Source organism: Erigeron canadensis, chromosome 8 (assembly GCF_010389155.1).
Source record: "Erigeron canadensis isolate Cc75 chromosome 8, C_canadensis_v1, whole genome shotgun sequence".
Classification (NCBI taxonomy): Eukaryota; Viridiplantae; Streptophyta; class Magnoliopsida; order Asterales; family Asteraceae; genus Erigeron; species Erigeron canadensis.
This window is the reverse complement of record NC_057768.1, coordinates 45,365,346-45,386,919: the sequence shown is the minus strand read 5'-3', so window position 1 is coordinate 45,386,919 and position 21,574 is coordinate 45,365,346. Positions and strand designations below refer to the sequence as shown.

Here is a 21,574-nt window from a genome sequence, read left to right as displayed (position 1 = left end):
TAAGTTATTTATTTAAGTTAAAAGCTGATTTATATATTATTTTTGTTATTATATAAGCTTAAATAAATAAAAGATTGCATGTTAGAAATTTGACATTTATTAAAAAAAAAAAAAAAACTCTGTTCGAATAATATAAATGTCATATATGGTATTTTAATTATCTATTCTCGTGTCATATACATGGGAAGTTAACAACATTTTTTGAAATAAAATATATTACTAAATAAATGCAAATAAAAAACTTATAAATTCTAATTTACAAATATAAAAAAAGCAAACTTGATATTTTTCTTAAAAAACAAAATCTTTGGTATATTCTTAGAAAGTAGATATACGTTATTATATGAATTGAAATTTAATCATAAATTGAAGTATTTTTAAGTTTTAGAAACTTTAGTGTTAATATGTTTTTAGTTTTTTAAAAAGAAATAATCATGAAAAGTTAAAAAATATATTTAATTACTTAATAAGATTTTTTTTTTTATAGAAAAGTTAAAAGGTATTATTTAGTGATGGATTTTTAAAAAAATTGCAAGATTGGTCCCTATGGTTTTTCCATTTTAGCAATGGGGGTCCGTGTTGGGTAGAAAGTACATAAATACCCTCACACGTGCTGCATACGTACACACTTGACGGCCACCTTTAACGGATCCGTCAAATTTGGACCAATTCTACAAAAAATTCTTAAAATAGGGACCTCTATTGCAACGATTCTCGAAAAGGGACCCCCTTGTTATAATGCACAAACCACAGGGACCAATTTTGCAATTAACTCTTTACAAAATTAAATGTTGTTGTCTTTGTTTTTTCCTTTATTAAATTTTGACTAGATAGAGTGCATGCCCGAAACACAGTATAAATCGAATAGTATTTTTGTTTGTGTTACGTGATAAATAAATATTGTGTAAAAGAAAGATGTTAAAAGTCAATGAATTAATTAATAGATAAGTATATCTGTGACATTTCTAGTTTGTTCATTAATTTCAAAACATATACACCAATATGACTTATTGTTTTAAGACATTTACTTTTAAGAAAAAATGTTAGTTAAAATATACAGTACCTATTTTAGGTAAAGCAGGGGGATTATGTAAAATTCATGGGAGGTAATGTAAAATTTAGAGGGGGCTATGTATGTTTATCAAATTCAAAGGTTTAATTTGTAACTTTTTTTAAAGTGACAATATCTAAGTTTAAATAAAGTTTTCAGTACGAATCATTTAATTAAATTTTAAATAAATACCATCTTAATGTCTTCTTTAGTTTTCAACATTTGTTGACATGATGCATCAACAAACAAATAATAAGTTATTTATTACTAAGCTTACAAGGATCGAGGAACGTAAGGTTTTGAGTTCAAATTTTGGTGTTGCCAAAATGCTCATAGGTTCGGAAATAGGGTTTTTCCATAATAAATTTCCTCTAGAATTGTAGTTGGATTTATGAATGTGCATGTATCCGAGCCTAAATTTACCATTAAAAACAAGTTACAAGGACATAAAAGTAAATTATACTTTAAGTTTCTAACATTTACTCATAAAAAACTATTATTGTATATCAATTATAAAATTAGAAATAGAGAGGGGATTATTACCCATGAATGTAATAATTAACAATGGCCAAATGTTTATATTATGTAAAAATTTTGTAAAATGTTTATGTATGTAATAGACTTTCAAATCTCGGTTATTAGATGTATTCGACTAATAAAAAACTTATAAATGATAGTATGATACTGTAGCTTATATTGGTGCCGGCTAGATCTAGAGCTCTGTGGGTCCAACGGTTGTACAACTTGCAATTTATATTGTTGGTGACATATAGAAATGGACTATAAATCAACAAGGAGAAAAGCAAGTAAACGTCCACTATTGTGTTTCATTTGCCATTTTCCATACTTACACAGTTCCACTGGACCACTAGTAACCATCTCAACGACATTAGAGAAAAATGTTACTTTCCGCACATACTTTGTTGTACGCCAATTAAGACGGAAACAAAACAACATTCTTTTATGAATGTTGCTAAAAGATCACTTTCAAAAGAAACATAGAATAGAAACCGAAACATAATTTGAAAATTATTGAAAAATCTACACTATCTAGTAATATAAGCTTCGTGGCAGTGATATAAGCTTTGTGGTCTCATTCATATACAACAAAGCATAGACTACAATAGGTCAATAGCTCATTTCTTATGCTACAACAAAAGCAGCAGATGAACCAGTGAAATGGTTGACTGAACCAAAAAGCGTTTTTGAAGCACCAAAATGTGTTATTCTGTAAACACCTGAAATAGCCTCATCAGGTATCTGCCATTCTATAGTGGCATAGCTTCGGGTACTAAGCTTCGAAGGTCTTGACCATTTAAATTTCAGACACCAGTCATCGTCATCATAGGATGGTTCCCAGCTATTGTCAGACTGTAAAAGCTCTACCAGTGCATATGTGCCTTCCGTCATAAGGTCATTCCTCGGGCATGCAGACCAGAAAGTTGCTGTAACAACGTCGCCCCGTTTGAAAAGTGAGTCAGGGGGGACATCTGTTTTACAATCGCCAAAACTCGAACCAAGAGGGGTTGCATCCATGACAACTGGAGTCAGAAGGCTAATTTGCTTGTTAAGTAGGTCAGGTGGTTGTGGGCCTGGTACGACTTTTTGGTCACTGATGAGAGAATACGCTAATTTATTAAATTCTTGAATGTATCCATTGAGGGTATGCGGACCATAGAGAGTCGAAGCTCCCTGAAAATCATGTAAAATATCTTTGAATGGTTAGGTGTTTACTGGAAGGTAGCATTCAAGGTTACTGACCTACTTTTGTTAAAAATATAGATTACCCTTTTCAACATTGTACATTTGTACATGGGGCAATTTACATGGTTTTAGCCATTAAAGGTAACAAATGTGTAAAAGAGTCATTTTGACCTCCAAAGACAAAAACTACCGCTTTATAATATTATGTTAATGAAGGAAAATAGATTACCCGAAACAGAAGTATGATATATGTAAGCAATTTTCAATGATTACAATGATAATAGGAGCATACACTGACCTCATATCTCTGAATCTGATATTCTTCAAATGTAGTCACATATTGTGAATAAGTATTTGTAAGTCCTGCAATTACAACATGGACATTACCATCTAACACTTCTTTTCCTCCAGATGTCAGGATTTCCTTGACTGACTCACGAAGGCGCCTCCCTGCCATAGTTGTGAATTCTACAAAGGCCATAAACAACAATTATAAACCAAAGTTAAGTTAAAGAGGAAAATACATATATATATATATAAATAAGAAGATACCAAGACAAAGCAACAACTAAGGAAGCAGCTCTAAAGATACATTAACATTATCCCTTACGGTTGTACCAGATATAATTTTATATTTTCGTCATATTTAGTTTACTTGATACTTCAGTTTTCTTACTAACTGAATGAATGTATGTTTAACTACAAAATGAAGTTTTTAGTTTACAAACCTTCAGGGTATTTTACAAAGTGAATTTTTTAGTTTACAAACCTTCATATGGTGCAAGTTATTTTAGGACCAATTTTAGGACATGTGTTTTTTGTAACTTACACACCACCATGATCATCTCCGACCACCACCATGATTTTCCGGTCACCGCGTCGCCGGAAAATCATGTGTAAGTTAACTTACACATGATTTTTTGGTGGGCCCGTCGCCGAAAAGTCTTAGTGTTTTTACAAAAAAGTCTTGTATATCGTAGTAGATGATGATGGTGGTGTGTAAGTTACAAAAAACACACGTCCTAATTGGTCCTAAAATAAGAGGTGGTCCTAAAATAACCCACCATATTACTTAAAAATTGTAAAGTTTTTAGCTTTTTTTTTGTTGTTGGGTAAAACGGTTTCACCTTGCTTCATTTAAATTTTAGATTTTTACTTCTAAACATAATTCTTTTTGATATGTTTATTTTTTGTTTGAAACAAAACAAGGGTGCCATCTGTTTAGTTGGTCGAAAAGTAGATACTCCACATTGTATAGTAGTATGATAATACAGCTGAATAATCTTCAACTCACAGATAATTAAATTATAATATCAGGATGAAGATTTGATTCCAAAAGCAATAAACAAACAAAATAAAGAGAATAACAAACATTGTATTTATATAAGGCTGGCAATTTTGACACGGAACCTGTTAGCACGACACGACACGACCTGTTCTTAACAGGTTTCGTGTTTGACCTAACATGTTTCGTGTCTTAATAGGTCCGGACCTGTTAAGACCTGTTAAGATTCGTGTCTTAACAGATCCGGACCTGTTAGGACCTGTTAAGACATGTTAAGATTATACATATATATAAAATACCAAGAATTGATATTATGATTTGATATATGATTTTTATAAGGTAAGATGTTTATGAAGTTTTGTAATGTAAGGATTATTGTCGCTATATAATAGTTGGAATTTGTAAGAATTTTTGTATCCTTAAGGTTTTTTTTCAATATTAGTCAAAAATTCTATAATATACATGTTAAAAGGTCTTAACAAGTGCACCTGTTAATTTTCGTGTCGTGTTCGTCTTTGAAAAAAATGACACAATTAGTTAACAGGTCGTGTTCGTGTTTGATCTTAACAGGTTCATGTCTTAACAAGTTCGTGTCTTAACAGGTTTCGTGTGACCTGTTATGCCAGCCTTATATTTATAAAAGGAAACTAAAAACTAAAAACTTTAATGTGTTTGGTTACTATTCCAATGTCCAAAAACTAATAAAAAAAAGGTAATGGAGGAAACCCTTGCCCCGATACCACAATTGTATACCCATCAACTCACCCTATATGAGCCATATGATGCCGGTACAATACCTCCATCCTAATCCCCACATGATCTGGGCACCCCGAAGGATCGAACCCGCATATTTAAACTTCACATGTGGGCCTAGGCTTCATTGGTAACGGGTGAAGGAATTAATTTTTGTGCCAAGCGGGGATCGATTCTGAGACCTTAAGGTCATCAAGTGTTTTCCTTACCACTAGGCTAACTGTTTGTTGGTATGTCCAAAAACTAATAACAGTAGACTAACTGGTCTTGTTTGACTCATCAAGCTCAGTTTGACTCAAAATACTTAAAGAGTAGCAGAACTGAATTTTAAATTTTAATTGAATAACCAAACCTTATATGCAAGGGAATAATAACTTGAGCACAAAGTCCATACTTACCTCCTGGGACGTTGAGAATAACAAGTTGTCCGATTTGAAAAATCTGAATGGGGAGTATGGATGGCTGCATGAATCACGATGAAACAAGGCACATATAAGATATAGCTTCCATGTACTAAAATAAGCACACCACGTGACTCTACATGTAATGTTGATGGCAACTCTTGAAGGCATTATCATAAATCTAACAGTGCTGACATTTTAATTAGTACAATTATATGTTATGACTCATGAGAAATCATATATATGCTCCCACACAAACACAAAAAGTGGATCAGTTTAAATCTGGTGTTGAATAACCATAAAGATGCATGCACCATACATAAAAAGAGGGAACTAGACCACAACTTGAGGTGTCTCGAAGTTAAGAAACACTATGTAGGTACACATTATTTATTGGAAAGTGCTCATCTTGTGAAAGTGAAGCCACTGCTTCCCAAAAGGGAAATACTACAACACTTCTCTTACGAGATAGTATAAACCAAGAAAGATCCCTGTTCAGGCTACCCACAGATAGTCTAGCCTAGTAGCCTTTGGCTCTCATGTATGCGACCTAACAGACATTCTCATGGCCGTTTCCGAACTCTTCCCTAATGATCCTAACGAATTTACCCAGGGAAGTTTCGACCTCTAGTCAGATATTTGATTCCCTATTAATGTTATCAGATGCATAAAAAAGACCACAAGTTGTAAAACATTATTCTCTAAAATCCACGTATGTCACAGTTCCTGTAACATCATTAAGCACAAGGACCAAAGGAGATTAAGTCAACTATTTAAGACCAAGAGGGTAGAAAAATTCCATAGAACAAAAAATGCACTTCGATGTATAGTGTAGAGACCCGTGAGTGTATAAAGAGTAGTAAGAAGATCCAGCAATTCTAAATTAAGAGAACATATACAATAATTTTGTGGAGATTTTGAGATTAATTTGAAATTTTGGAATTTCGCTTCTTAGATATTTTTCACATGATCTCATATTCCATATCTGTTGAATGTATAGTGACAAATTAGTGGCCTTATTATTCACCTCCAAAAAGCTTCCACTTTATGTGTACTACAACAAAGCAAAAAGTTGTGATACTATCTGTGGTTCTGAGAACTGCATCCCGTTTCAATCATAATACCGGGTTTCACTTCTTAATTCTTTTCACATATTCAGGTCACATGATCATCTGGTCATCTGTTGATGCACAACTTACAGCAAATGTACACTAACGTTCACCCCCCCAAAAGATTTCCATTCATCTTTAACAAAAATAAACTAGTGAACAAACAATAGGGTCTTTCCCATTATATAACACGAAGCATTAGAGTTCAACTTACCGCCCAATCATATGGTTCATGCATTTCACCAGTGTCAATTAGAATGGGTTTTGGATACTGACAATTGATCTGCTCCTCATTAGGCTTTTTTAAAAAACCTCCAACAAGCTTCCAAAAGGCATTACCCTAAAGATTATTCAAAACATTACATTGCCCAAGTCAGTCAATCAAGAAGTTAATCCTAGAAGGTGTAATCACGTAATGCAATTCCATAACCTGGTCATCTCCCTGCTTAAAGTCAAATGCTCCGGGCCCATCAGTAGTTCCAGCAGCAAAAGAGAAGCCCATTGCAGCAGGGCATGTTCTGACTGACTCATTATCTTGTAAAGATTTAACTGTAAGGTTAGAAAAATCAATATATGTGTGTCGGTACCTAACTTTATTATCCAGTTGTTCAGATGCACGTTGGAACAACTCCACGGCTTTTTTAAATTGTCGTTCACCAATCAGGCGGGTACTCTCAAACTCATCCGGGTAACTGTCCAATTGGTATACAAGTTTTCATTCTATTCGATATAGTTTTGTGTTGAAACTACATATTCTGATGAGGAACATACCCTGGACCACGACCGTAGCACAGCTCATTTTGACCGTTGCAGGTACTATGATTAAAATCACATGGCAAGCCAGTATCTATGCAAAATGTTCCAAGCACATTTGGGCTTACGTCACCACAATTTGACTGACAAAATGCAGAGATGAATTGAGGCCTTTCAGCCTGCCTAAAGCTACTCCTCCGACGTTTTGTAACACTTAAAGTTCTTATAACAAGTCTTCCTGGAGATGACTGGAAAGTTGAAGCAATTTCCATCAACTCTTTACCTGAATGTGTGAGAAGTTGATTAATTATAAGAGACTTTTTCTTTCAAAAAATCAGAGTAACTTTTTTAATCACAAAGATCTTCAACAAATGATTTTTTTCTGTTAGGGATCAAATAATTGGAACCACAAAATGTTTAAGGCACAAAATATCATGAATTCAATACCGGAACAATTGTATATGAAGGTAAACTTTTACCTGATATTCAAAAAGGTATCACCTTGCAAAAAGTTTTCATCCATGGTAAATAACTTCACAAAATTTTCCATTTTGAGTAACCACTTTCAACCTATACTGGGTAAGCAAGTTTTGCAGAAAATCATCATTTTCACAGTCACAAGTGCATCCAATTAAGTTTGTACCTGCTCCCTCGAGTTTACAGTTACCCAAACCAGTCAAATATTGAAAGGCTAACCTTTTTAGGATATACAAAATACTATATTACCCGAAATAGAATTAAGATGAAGTTTGCCTACCTATTTATGAAATCCATCTTTACAGTTATAACAAGCTAGATTAAACTTACGGTGTTCATGGATGTCTGTAATTATGCTTGAGATTCTTCGAGGCACTTTATAAGCTCCAGGTTTGATTAGTGATTGGCTTTCAAATCCTTTGTGCATGGCATTTGTGTTATACCAATCCTCCATAAATCTTGCAGCTGCACCTTTATTGTCACCGCTAATAAGCGAATTTGTACGGCTCATAGACGTTCCATGAGTGGAAAACCAATTAAAGGTTCCCACAGGACCCCACTCATCATCTACAAACTTCAAGAGGGTCATCTCTTTATCAGTGTCATATTTATAGTGTCTTCTTTCTTCTTCTGGATTATTGAGATAAGCACTGGGGCTACGATTTATACTGGCATCTAAGAGCTCTCCTGCAGAATCAACCAAAACAATCAGAGCACCAACAAAAGGACATACAAGCTAACTCTCATATTCTGACCCCTATTTCCCGAGTAGGTTGTTTGCAAAAGAATAAGACTGTAAGAAGTAGATTTCGTCCATTACACAATAGTTAATAACTTATAATCTGTTATTCCATAACGCATAACTATATTTCAAATAGTCAGACACTATATTAATACCCCGTAAGCAAACTTATAATGTACAAGCAGCCTATGAGCTAGAGATGATGATTTCAACCCACTTACCTAAAACTACGATGTGTTTGGTTAATAATTTTTTATAACATATCAACTGAGCACACTTTATCAACACTGGAAGAGGTCAAACAAGTCAGATTGGTCGAAAGTTACCAAAAAATTGTGTTCAAATGGTTACAACTTTCTAAATTGCTTTATTTAGATGGCTTAATTGTTTTTTTTTTTTTGTTTTGAAAGGCAACAACGGATAAATGGCTAACACCCCCCACGTAGGTGCGCCCATGCCGGTTCGACTCCTGGCAACGCCATTGTTATATTAACACAATAGTTTTTGTAATCATATTTAGAACATGCTACTTATGCGGGTACAGAAAACATGGTCAAAAACTGTTGGCAAGTCAACGCAATCAGACATTTTTTACACAAACCCAACACAACCCATTCACCCGTTTTGCCATCGCCTAAGTCCAGGGAATATACACATACATTAGTATATATCTGAAAAAGAATGGTTGAAACAACAGTAGATGTTTAATACCTTTATTTATAAAGACAGAACCTGGCCGAAGATTCTCATGAGCTTGTATAATGCTTTTCTCAATGCCATCCACAAGGACATCAAAAGATTGTCGTACAAAACCAAGAGACGTTATAATATATACAACATATTGAAGATATCCTCCAGGGCCAGCATGAGTGTGAATCCCGCTGATGGCAACGTTCTCCTCGGTATATAGCTCACCATACCTATTTAAATTTAGGGAGAAAAAAAAACAGATTTCAGAAACAGTGATTGAGCCTGAAATGAACTAACCATTTACTTAAACAAACAGTAATCTGTTCACTTGTTAATATGTAGCATCGGCAAGATAAAAACAAGAACAACTACTTGAAACGAAAATATGATAAACTATACTATTACTCTATTAAAATCGAAAAGTTTAAGTTTCTTATAAGAAAAAGCATCAACCTTGCCTTCAATCTTTCAATTACTTTAATTGTAACAAGCTGTGAGGCCATACAAGCATCAAGGTTCACGAATACAACGGAGTTCCCTCCGTCAGGTTCTGCGACAATAAATGTACGAGCTCTGAGCCGGAAATGAATACCGGAGGTGGTTTGTTCCATATTTGCATAACCCATCATATTAACATCTGCAGCAGGTCCTGTAATGTCATAACTTCCAAGACCAATCAAGTTTGTAGATTCCGATAATAAAAACATCCCTAACAACAACAACAAAAGGGTCGCGAAGAAGCTCATCGATCGACTGCCCAACATCATAGCTCTCTCGGAAACCTTAAAAAACATCAAATTCAAGAAATGATGATAAGAAACATCATTCAATTAATAATTTATGTATTATTATCATCTAAACTTTACAATACAAATTCAAACATCAAAGAGGCAAGGCAAGAATTATATATTACAATCAATCCTTTTTTTTTTCTTTTTTTTTTTTAAAGACAAAAAAAAAAAAGTTACTGCATATTACTGTATAGTAAATTAAAATATAAACAAGCTACAAAACGCAAGTTTAATTTGATGTACTTGCTTACCTGAGTAATCATCAATCAAGTAATACTCGTAATTAATGGGATTTGGGGGTTTAATAATAACAAGGCGAGTAAGGCTTAGTTTTTACAAAGGGTTAGTATAAAGGTTTTTACTATTTCTATCAATTTTTTCACAAGCTATTTGAGTGAAAAGATAGGTCGAAGAAAAGTCTTCACAAGAATTTTTTACACTTTTTCTCGATTCATAACTGAAAATATTTATAAGATTTTTGCTGAATTCAATATTTTTTTTTTGAAGACAGTATTAGATAAATGGTTTAACTTACCACACAGATACATGTGGTAGGATACACAAATTTTGACTTTTATAAACGATTAAAATTTCAAATAACATAACACAAAAATTGAAAGTTAATACCCAAAATAGTGTAAATAGAAAACATATTTACTAAAATGGTATAGTTTAAAAAATATTTTTCAAAGAGGTGTTTTTTTAAAAAATATTTACCAAGATAATGTTTTTTATTACTCTTGTAGAATTTTGCTTAAAATATATGTTGTGCTTGTTTTTATTAAATCTACTAAGTCATTAAAACTTAAAATTCATGATATCTCATAACATTACAATGTTAATACAAGAAAGTATAAGCATAAATCTTTAAAAAAAAAAGAGTACCACATACATATAAAAATCATTGGTTTCATTCAAAACGCAATATAGAAGCTATCACCATTATTAAACAATACTATATATATGAACAAAATCAAGCAAATCAAACGTTTACAAATATTGAAGCAAATGGAATTAACGATTTTTATATGTAATTGTTACTTTTTCTATTTAAAATATATGTTTATATTCTCTTGTATCGGCTTTGTAGTGTTATAAAAATTCATGAACTTTTAAGTTTTAATGATCAAGTAGATTTGTCTTCATCTTTATAAATGTTTCATTTGCTTGATATTTGTTCACATACATGGTATTGCTTAATCATGCGTTTTGAATAAAATTAAGAATTTTTATATGTATGTGGTACTTTTTTATTTAAGATCTAGTATTGGCATTATATTGTTATGAGATATCATGAGTTTTTAAGTTTCAAATTTGGTAAATTTGATAAAAACAAATACAATGTAATGTTTAGGTAAAAATGCTACAAAAGTAATAAAAAACATTATTTTGATAAAAAAAAAATTTGAAAAAACACCTCTTTAGTAAATATTTTTTAAACTACATCATTTTGATAAATATGTTTTCCATTTATACCATTTTAAATATTAACTCCAAAAATTGAATCTCAAAAAAAGTAAAAGTATCTATGAGATTTTCAAAACAAAAATTAACCATGTTTGGAAGTCAAGGCTTGGGCTATTCTTTTTTTTTTTTTTTTTTATAAAAAAAAGACCCAAAAAGCTTTAAAAAAAAGGATAATTTAGATGAAGTTAACATTATTTTGGTTGGATGGTGTTGCTCTCACAAACCATTAAAATCATGGAGAGCTTTTTGACATGTGTAATTATGATTTAAGTGAGTTTGTGAGATCCAACAAAATAATATTAATATCATAAATCATTTTCCTTATAAAAAAAAAACCTCATTTGAGAAGTTTTTAAAAAAAAAAGCTCCGACCCCTAACTATTAAAATTACCCATATATCCTTGAAAACTCATCATGTTCGATTGTTCATATTTTTTACCAATACAAGTTGCAAGCATAAACATTTCTTTTTAGTTCTTCCTTATAAGTCCATACACTACTGTAATATTTTTTTTTTAATGATGTTTTATTAATACCTCTTCTTTTTAAAAATTTAAGCATACATGCAGTTAAAACAATTGTCGAACATACAAGTTTTGTGGGTATCATAAATTTGATTATCTAGAAGAAAAAGATAACCCATTTTTTTCTTGTAAGTTACAACTTACAACAACTTAAATGTTGATATTTGGATTATTTATAATACCTTTTCTTCCCATATGTAATCGGTGACAGATTTGATGTACATAAGTCCATGCGAAAACAAGTAGCATAGTTTAGATGCAAATGCATTCTTCAAACAATTGGTGATCTTTTCTTATTTAAATAAAAAATCGTAAACGCTGTAAAAAAAAATTTTATCAATTTTTTTTTTAATTCTATATTTAAAAAAAAAAAAATTAAATTCTATGCCTATTAATGTAATTATACATCTTTTAGCCCCAATTTATAATTAGTTTACCAAACAGATTTATACAATTCGAAGCTTTAGTTTTACAACCCCAACCTTCAGCTCCAGCCCTTAGTTCTAGTTCTAGCCTCTATTTCTAGCCTCAGCCCTAGCTTCAACTACTTTTGCCAAAAATACTCATTATGTAAATAATATTAACAAAAACTTACCTAAATTTATAAAAATTTGAGTATTCTTAATTTTTACTTCCCACTTTCCAGACTATAAAATTGGGAGTATTAGACATCTTACTTTCTTCATCTTTTTTTCAACATTTTTAGCGGTTTCTCATATGTTGTGAACATTAGTTAACACTAATAGAAAGATTTGTAGTGTTCTGATGCTTGATGTTGTATCAAACTGTAGACCATTGTAATACGTGTTTTAAATTGATATTGCTATTTTCTTGACTTCTATCTAAGTAGCAAGTTCAAATTAATAGCTTTTGAGTTTATTTTATCGATCTGTTTTTGAAGTATTGAATATATTTTAAATTATGGAGTACTGAATCTATCTTTGTATAAATTCAGGTACATCAAACCACATGTCCACATCATACCAGAAATGAGGCTACCCCCGTACCAAATTAAAGGGATCTAGCAAATCATGTCCCCATACTGGTTGTGACCAACTATGCTTCAAGCTACGTTTTGGCTTCCAGACACCCTCTGTCTGCTTACTACAATTTTCAAGTTGTTGATACTGTAATGTAATACCATGCCAGAACCAAACGTAACTGGTAATTTTACTGGACAATGGAAGTGAATATTACCTATATGGTAGGACTACCTCTAGTATAATGTCGAAGCCCGTCCATAATGAACAACAAAAAAAAATATCTTTACAGAACTAGTCTGGGATATCAAAAAGTGAGAATGGCTACAAAAGAGACTGCTACAGAGTATGGACTAAAAGCAAAGAGGTTTCCATAAGTCAAACCTATGTCTACTCTACTAACACAAGCATAAAGGATTGTGCAAATCAAAACCTTTTCCCTAATAAAAGCAGCACAAATAAAACTTATAGCTTTAGTTGTTTGTGAAGATTGAAATGAAATATAGAGTTTCAGCCTAGTCATATGCAGCAACACAGAACAATAAACGAGCCTTATAGAAGGGATCCTACTGACACCTTGAACCTCCCTGGCCCTTCTGCTACGAAGGTGATGGATAAAAATTCAGGAAAATATGTTACTTAGTGCTTTCCCAATCAGAGACTATGTACACCACATGCTTAAATCACAGCAGTTATTCAGGTGGCATTCAATCCTAGTATCTCCTTCGCCGTCCTCTTCCGGAAATATGGCATGTGTTCCTACATTAAAACATTATCAGTTTATCACAGCTAATTAGTTCATGCTTGATGTCAAAAATCATTTGAAAACCATCACAAATGAGACAGTTCATCATATATATTCAAGACATACAACGACACCATTTAGAAAAAAGAAACTTAGCCATCCAGATCAAGTAAACAAAAAGGAAAAATCGGCCTGTCATGTAACAACTCACCTGCTTAAAGCAGAGGCCAATGTCCCTGCTATAAAAGTCTGCATATTTAATCATAAACACACCACAGTCATACCTGTCAAGAAACAGATTATGATTAGTGAGAAACGCATAACAGTAGACTGTTGTGATCAAACGGAAAACAAAAACAAAAAAGAGTCAAAGGTGTACATATTCACTTGACAAAAGCCACACAAACCAGTCTCTCTTTTTTTTTTCTCTTTCTTTTTCATAGTGACTAGGAAACCTAATGGTTGTGGAGGAACATGTCTATAATAAATTTCACCATTTAGGACAAATGTGAAGGATACAAATGATAACTTTGACTTATAGGTCAAGATTTCCATACTTTCAATAAACCCAAATTTCTCATGTGAATGCATTTGGCTTACCATTATTTTGTCTTATCAGTTATAGTAAGAGAAGTTGGCAGGTTGAACGACTTAAATAACTAAGTTTAACTAATCCTATTTTCTTTAAGTAGCGAAACTTTGAATCATACACACCCGTTCTCCTGATTAGGAAGGTCCGTGACAAATTCTTGCTTCCAAGAAGTAACATCAATGTCTTTCCCATTCTTATCTTTCACCTCATCCACAATGTAGTTGGCCTGGAGAACACGAGCCATAAACAAGAAGTCATATTTAGTTCCGATTAACCGAAACCCATCAAAAAGGGGGTAACAAAAGACATATTTAGTATATATATATATATTTTTGAAAGTTACATATTTAGTATATATGCTTCTGATTTAACAACAAATAGTTTTCATATTAGCATGTATATATTTATGTCATAGAATATGGACATACCAAAACCCTCATAACTTGCCTATCAATGCCTCCAAGGGAGTCAAGATACTGGAACTTTTTTTCTTTTTTGTTGATAACAGCCAAGCACCAATGTATTTCTTTATGAACTGGGACAAAAATCTGTTTAGCAGCTATAGTCAGAATACTGGAACTTAAATGAGAATATCATGGTCGAATTAGGACTTAGGAGAAACGGAAGGTTTATTTATAAAAAAAAAAGTTATCAATCTTTACTTTGTCGCACTCCTGGAGACTGTATCCCAACTTTCTCTGGGAAGTCCATCTTCTAACCGACTTGTAATCATAGCCAGTTCTTCCGCTTATTAACTATGACAAAAAGGATAGAATAAGATTAAAATTCATAAAAGATGCCACAAGTTATCAACATAAAGTCCCACAAACGATGATTAACACAAAATAAACACAAGTACATACCAGGGAAGATCAACTATATCTAATAACGCCGAAACCAATATAACGTAACTAGGGTTTCAATGATGCTAATATCTATAAAGAATTTCCAATATAAATTATCCCCTCGAGAATTCTTAACATGCGGATAATTGTGTACACTTGCATCTCCAGGAAACAAAACAAAATACAGCTCAGTTTGTTCAATATCACGACAACAACCATATTATAATTACAGAAAATACTGATTTAAGCACTTTCATATGCATCTCATCTACTCTCTCTCTCTCTCTCTCACACACACACACAATACGGCAATACTTCAGTATCACATAAACGTATACAACATTAAATAAAAAAGATTTACGCCTTTTGAGGCAAAAGACACAAACATAACAAATTATTACTGATAGATGCTCCATTAGATTGCCTACAAGAGGAATAGTGACTAATTGCTTTTATGGAGTAAAATATTGGTACAAATTGTTTTTGAAGTCCTTACAGATGCTTAAATTAACAATCTTTAATACTTATATACTGTAACAATTCTTATAAAATGTGCTTAATGTATATACTAGCTATTCTTAATAAATACATCTTAAATCGTATTGATTTAAATTGATACATCCCCATAGGCAGACACTTAAACCAATGTACCTTTACAGAGTAAACTAAGAACTTCAGGATGGCTTCTGCTTTTTTGATCAGCAGATACTTCCTAATAAATAAACAAAATATACATTGATGGATTAACTTCACATAATGATCACTGATCAGTCATGGGTGTCATTACTGAACTCTTTCACAAGATAAGACATTAGGAAGGTGACTAGGGTAATGTCATTGCAGAGTTATCTGAAAAATCATTAATTGGGACTTTGAGAGGGAAAGAAAAAAAAAGGGCATTCCAACTTGAATGAATGTGGGGAGTATTTTACATAAAGCTCATCAAATTTTAAGAATCAGATCAGTTATTTATATATTTGAAAGGGAAAATTACCTAAATGGTCATATGGAAGATGGTTATCTTAATATGGATAAAATCTTCATTCCGTGTAAATGTGTTGGCTGAATGATGTGTCCAATTATAAGCTAACACATGGCTCAAATTGTACGATGGATTGGTGTGGAAGAAAGGGTCCACACGAATGTATGTGTTTACATGGATTTGGGTAATGCTTCTGAGCTTTTATCTACATTTTCCTTACGGTATTAATGTTAGTATCCTAATTAAAGTATTAATATACTATCTCTCTTTACAGTCCTTACGGAAAGATGGTAGGCATGCTTTTAAACAAAAAAAATTATTAACCAAAAGCAGGTCAACGAATGTATATGATGAATCATGGATTGGATCTGCAAGTATAGAAGGCAAGCGGAAATCTCCTATGAAGTTACATTTATTTAGAAGAATATACAAAATTACAAACAGAATTTGTAGTTCCAGTCCATGCAGGAATATACATAATTCACTAAACTGCTGGATTTTGCAACAGTACCAACAAATCTCCTATGAAGCTACGTCTATGCAAGGAAAATAAACTAAATAGCATTGTAAACCAAATTAATATTATAATGATGATAGAAGCTCTTTAATAGAGCTACAAAAGGTCAACCTCCAACCACAGTCCTTATGTTCAATGAATTACACAAAATCCATTGTGACCCTGCCACACATCACCTTATGGTTGCCATGCTATCCGACATCATTTAACCAGAACCCTCAGTCTTTTACAGGGGATGCTTGGCATTATGGTAGAGCTTGAAGATCTGGTTGTTATATTATTGAGATAAACTCATAAACCACTTTCAATATGACCATTTAGGTAGATTTCCCTATTTTAAAAAGAAGGATTATGTTTACCGATCTTCATTTATCGCTAGATTTTTTGCAATTTATCTAAGAGCAAAAGAAGAAAAGCACTTCCTAGCCATTATCGACATGAAAATTTAAGGGGCATTTATGACGAAAACATATATAAGGGATCAATTGCTTTTAATCCCCTCCATAAGATATTGTAGATCAAAAAAATTATAACAATGATTTTAACAATCGCTATAAGGGCCAGATAATCAGTTTAGCTTTTACCAACTTCATGAAGTACATCCTAAATACTATGATATATTAAGACATAACACATAAGGAGTACGTAAATAAAGCCAATAGAAAGATGGCAAGTGATGAGATTAACTGACCTTTTTGTAGAAAAATGTGTTGAAGAAATGACATTTCAGAAACTTTTTCGGTTCCTTCTTTTCTCTCTCTTTTAGCAGCTCAAGATAAAGGTTAATAACCTATAATATGGAAAAGCCAGCACTATAAATCTTGATTAACAAGTTAAATTGCTATCAAATACACATACAAAATAAATGAATACCTCATCATTTAACCATGCCCCGGGTCTTAAACACCGTAGAACCTCTCCAGTGATTGTAATATTTGAATCCTCATGAGTAACCAAAACCTTTCTTCTACAATTTCAAGCATCATTTTACACTAAATTAGATACAAAATACATAATGAAACCACCCACATATGGACATACTATATGGATACACGTACACCTATATACATACACACACAAATATCCATGAAATCATACCGGCTAGAAACAGACAATGCATTCGCAACGATTTGCTCTTCTTCATCAGTAAGTGGGCGGAAAGGCTCAACCAATACATCCTGTAAAAAAACAATTAATACAACATGATATATCAATCACTGATATAGAAGTTCACGGTTCCCAAAATAGCAACAACAGAAAGAAACACTTCACCTCCTCTTCCTTCGCAGGACGCAATTTGTCAAACAAAGCTTTCTTTTCCTCTTGTAGTTTGATATCAAAGCCCAAATTCCTTAACCGCTCATCATGCTTTCTGGCCGACTCTAGTAGCTTTCTATGTACAGGCACACCATCATCTACATCCATAACATCCAACCTCTGGTTTAACGACAAAGACTCTAACGCCTTCCCATCCACCAAATCCGAAACCACACCCGAAGAAGTAGAAGGCTGAGACCTTAAATTCAATTCAGCCTTACTATCTAACTCCTTATATTTCGCTCTTATCGTCTGAATCTCAACTGATTTATTAAAATCTTGTCTCTCAACTTCCTCAACACCCGAAACTCCTTCCCCATCATTATCATTATCATTATCAACATTCTTAACTATCTTACCATCCTTTTCTTTAAAATACCGGCAGCTATGAATAGCCTCTGCTTTCGTTCTATAATATTCCGAAAACAAAAAATTCCCCATTCTATCACCACCACTATCCAAATTACCCAAAATTGGTCTATAATTCTGACTATCACTAGTATCTAATCTTGATGAACTTGCAGTAAATCCTTTAACAACTAAAATAGGAGCTTGAATTTCTCGAGAAATCGGCGTTACCTGTTTCGGGTATAAACTAAGTCTGGAAACAGAACTTGTAGTGGGTATCATACCATTTGCTGATTTGGGTTTTTTCGCAACGTGAAGATGATCATAACCCAGAAGCGTTGAAGACGGAAATTGTAATTCTGCGTAGCGTTTGTTGCGATTGGTTGTTAAAGCACCCATTTTTGGAATGAAACTGAAATTAGGGTTTCGATAAAACCCTTGAAACAGGAATGAATGTTGGCATGAGAATATGAGCGTTTTGTTTTGGGCATTAAATTGAATGAGGGGTTTTTAGTTAGGGTTTGTTTGGTTTTGAAGATTGAAAAATTGAGCTGTACGTTGTGTAGCAGATCTGTTTTGCGGGGTTTTGACAGAAATTTCTTTTATGTGCGTGTAAATTTAATTCATAATCGGAGACGAGTGGATTTATTTATAATTAAAATCATCTGTCTACTGTTTTAAATTCATTCCTAAACAAATAGAAACTCTTAGATAATTTCTATTTTTGATTTAAAACCATTAAATCAAATTTAATTATTTTTAAATGATAATATTAATACTTATACTTTATATGATTAGACATAAAACCCCCTTTAATTATATTCTCGAGTTTCTTTTAAATGATAGGAAAGAAAAAGATTGGATAAGGAAGGAAAAGAAAAAAAAATTATATATCAAAAAAGCATTCTCGAGTTACATGAAAAACTAAAGAAAAGAAAAGAAAACACAAATTTAATAGTGTTCTTGAGATAGAAAGAAAACAAAAGAAAGGGAAAAAAGTTATAATTTTACAATTATGTCATTTTTCCTATAAAGTTGTTATTAATTAATAAGGGTAAATTAGTAATTATACACATAACTTAAAAGTTTTCCATTCAAATCCTCCAAAAAATGGGAGGAAAGTTTTTACTTCAAAAACATCCTTGTTTTCTTTTTTTCCCCTTTCCTTTCTTTAAAAAAAAAAACTCAAGAATGCAAAATAAAGAAATTTTCCCTCTCGAGTTTTTTTTTTAAAAGATTGGAAAACTTCTCTATTTTGCATTCTTGAGTTTTTTTTTTTTAAAGAAAGGAAAGGGGAAGAAAAGAAAACATGAATGTTTTGAAGTAAAAACTTTCCTCCCATTTTTGAGAGGATTTGGATGCAAAACTTTTAAGTTATGTGTATAATTACTAATTTACCCCTATTAATTAATAACAACTTTATAGGAAAAAAGACATAATTGTAAAATTATAACTTTTTTCCCTTTCCTTTCTTTTCTTTCTATCTCAAGAACACTATTAATTTTGTGTTTCCTTTTCTTTTCTTTAGTTTTTCATGTAACTCGAGAATGCCTTTTTGATATATAATTTGTTTTCTTTTCTTTCCTTATCCAATCTTTTCCTTTCCTATCATTTAAAAAAAACTCGAGAATACAGTGTAAATGACGATGTCCTATAAGTTATTTAATTTTTTTAAATTTAATTTTATTTTAAAAAATTTAAATTATTTTTATTTACTTATTTAAGTTTGTAGACATTAATAATTAATTTTTTTAATGCTATATTTATGGAAACTAATTTTTTTATATTACAATTACTTTTTATCTTTAAAATGTGAAGTTAAAGGTACTTGCCTTTTAGTTTAGTAGATGATTGTTTGCGTAAAGTCCCATCTCCCAATTTATGCAATGACACTGAAATCATGTCCAACTATCATTGCAAACTTATTGTCCTTTGTGGAAAGCTTGCCCTATATGTGACGCGCTTTGTGATCGAGGCTTGGTTAATGAATGAGTACGGTGTTAAAGAATCTTGGACTAGGATTCCACTTGATATATTTGAGGATGATGGTGACTTTTGCATGCTAAACTCCATAATTTTTGATGACAATGGCAAAATTCGGGTGGCCACCAAAAATAATATGTTTATATATGATTTCGAGAAAAGAACTTTAAGTGAAAAAGCTTATATCCTGAGTCATAAGTTCTGGCTTTTTGATAGCTATGTTGAAAGTCTTGTTTCACCTAACATAAAAGATACAACTGATGGAGAACAAATCCTTGATTGTTTAACAAAAAAAAGCAAATTGTAGGTTCAAAAGCCAGTGAAGTTGCTTTACTAGAAAACTTAGACCCCATGTACCATCTCTTTTGGAACAAATCCTTAAAACTTGATAAGATTTTGAATGATAAAAAGGCAAGATTAAGAATGAAAGTCCATCAAGAAAGGAAATGCGAAACTGAAAAATATAAAGAAAAAGGTTAAAAAATCCATCTTAGTGGTAGACCTTAGCAACAATGATGTTTCTTTTGGAGATTCCTCAGAAAACGAAGAAAGTGGTGAAGATTTTGAGAATATTAATATGTTAGATTGGTCGCTTGGCTATAATTTAGATGGGAAATCAACCCATCATGGTAACGTCACGTTTCAAGACTTATTGCACAATATAAACCAATGAAGATTAACAACCATGCAATGGAGATCATATAGTGGTAAATATGAGAAACATGTATTATCAATGAAACCACATCAGGTGTGACGATGAAATCTTTCATTTAATCCATAATTACCAACCCATCCCCCAAGGACTAAACGCATTCAGCTGCAACTTTTAAGAATTTAGATTGGCCTTACTTGATTTAACTCAACTAAGTTGCCTCATAGCCACATCTTGAAAATGCTCTCTGAATAGGTCATATTTTCTTCAAGTTTGTAATCAATAGTGTTTGGTTTGGTAGTGGGATTAGATATTGTTCATTTACAATCCTAAAGTTCAAGTTATTATGGAAATATTAATTGCATTTCCAATTTAGTTCTCTTATAGATCAACAATCAAGATATTATCTTTTTTGCCAACAATTATAATTTTTTGTAATACCTTATTGCGATTGCTATTGATATCTTTATCTTCTTTCTTTTGCTTTTTGTACTGTATCCTAGTGTATATCTATATCTATACCTATATGTATGTATATATCAACCTAATGTTGTTGGGTGTTGTTGGGGCCCTCGCAAACCAGCATTGCATCTCCTTTTTATATGTTTCTAGATGGCTGCCTGATTGATCTAGTATTTAGGTTTTTGATGTTTCACTCAGATTTTTTAGTTGCCTAATGTTGATTTTTGGATAGCCATGAGTTTGTGATGGGTTAGGAAATCTGTTAGGTTTATGTGATGAACAACTCGTCGATTTTTGGGTTCCACTTTGTTGCAGTTCCGGAACTTCTTGGATACACTTTGAACATATTAACATTGGGTTATTGATGTTGTTATCTCTTTAAAGAAAAGGAATTTGCAACTGAT

General features: G+C 32.3%; 2 protein-coding genes across 3 annotated transcripts; both read right to left on the bottom strand.

The window, feature by feature from the left end:
- Positions 1-2,057: 2,057 nt before the first annotated feature.
- Positions 2,058-10,115, bottom strand: LOC122579242 (neutral ceramidase 2-like). The gene is made up of 10 exons (XM_043751363.1): positions 10,008-10,115; positions 9,419-9,747; positions 8,987-9,195; positions 7,864-8,220; positions 7,075-7,339; positions 6,734-6,995; positions 6,518-6,643; positions 5,192-5,255; positions 3,054-3,223; positions 2,058-2,743 (listed from the first exon to the last, which is right to left on the bottom strand). Exons 1-10 carry the CDS (start codon positions 10,017-10,019, stop codon positions 2,195-2,197), a joined length of 2,343 nt encoding a protein of 780 aa, XP_043607298.1. The 5' UTR covers positions 10,020-10,115; the 3' UTR covers positions 2,058-2,194.
- A 2,876-nt stretch (positions 10,116-12,991) lies between these two features.
- LOC122578177 (ubiquitin-like-specific protease ESD4) lies at positions 12,992-18,669 on the bottom strand. 2 transcript variants are annotated; one of them, XM_043750081.1, is made up of 9 exons: positions 17,681-18,669; positions 17,507-17,586; positions 17,282-17,375; positions 17,100-17,198; positions 14,727-14,819; positions 14,493-14,612; positions 14,187-14,290; positions 13,684-13,756; positions 12,992-13,486 (listed from the first exon to the last, which is right to left on the bottom strand). In XM_043750081.1, exons 1-9 carry the CDS (start codon positions 18,470-18,472, stop codon positions 13,424-13,426), a joined length of 1,518 nt encoding a protein of 505 aa, XP_043606016.1. In that variant the 5' UTR covers positions 18,473-18,669; the 3' UTR covers positions 12,992-13,423. The 2 variants fall into 2 exon arrangements, with proteins under 2 accessions (XP_043606016.1, XP_043606017.1); XM_043750082.1 differs by having other exon boundaries at positions 17,282-17,372.
- Between the last annotated feature and the right edge of the window lie 2,905 nt (positions 18,670-21,574).

Excerpts from the sequence above, each read along its gene's own strand:
- LOC122579242 (XM_043751363.1), bottom strand. Across the intron at positions 6,996-7,074 it reads TGCTACGGTCGTGGTCCAGG|TTACCCGGATGAGTTTGAGA; the intron begins GTATGTTCCTCA and ends CCAATTGGACAG. Across the intron at positions 6,644-6,733 it reads TTAAGCAGGGAGATGACCAG|GGTAATGCCTTTTGGAAGCT; the intron begins GTTATGGAATTG and ends AATAATCTTTAG.
- LOC122578177 (XM_043750081.1), bottom strand. The coding sequence starts at position 18,472 with ATGGGTGCTTTAACAACCAATCGCAACAAACGCTACGCAGAATTACAA. Across the intron at positions 17,376-17,506 it reads GCATTGTCTGTTTCTAGCCG|AAGAAAGGTTTTGGTTACTC; the intron begins GTATGATTTCAT and ends TTGAAATTGTAG. Across the intron at positions 14,613-14,726 it reads GTCTCCAGGAGTGCGACAAA|ATTTTTGTCCCAGTTCATAA; the intron begins GTAAAGATTGAT and ends GCTGCTAAACAG.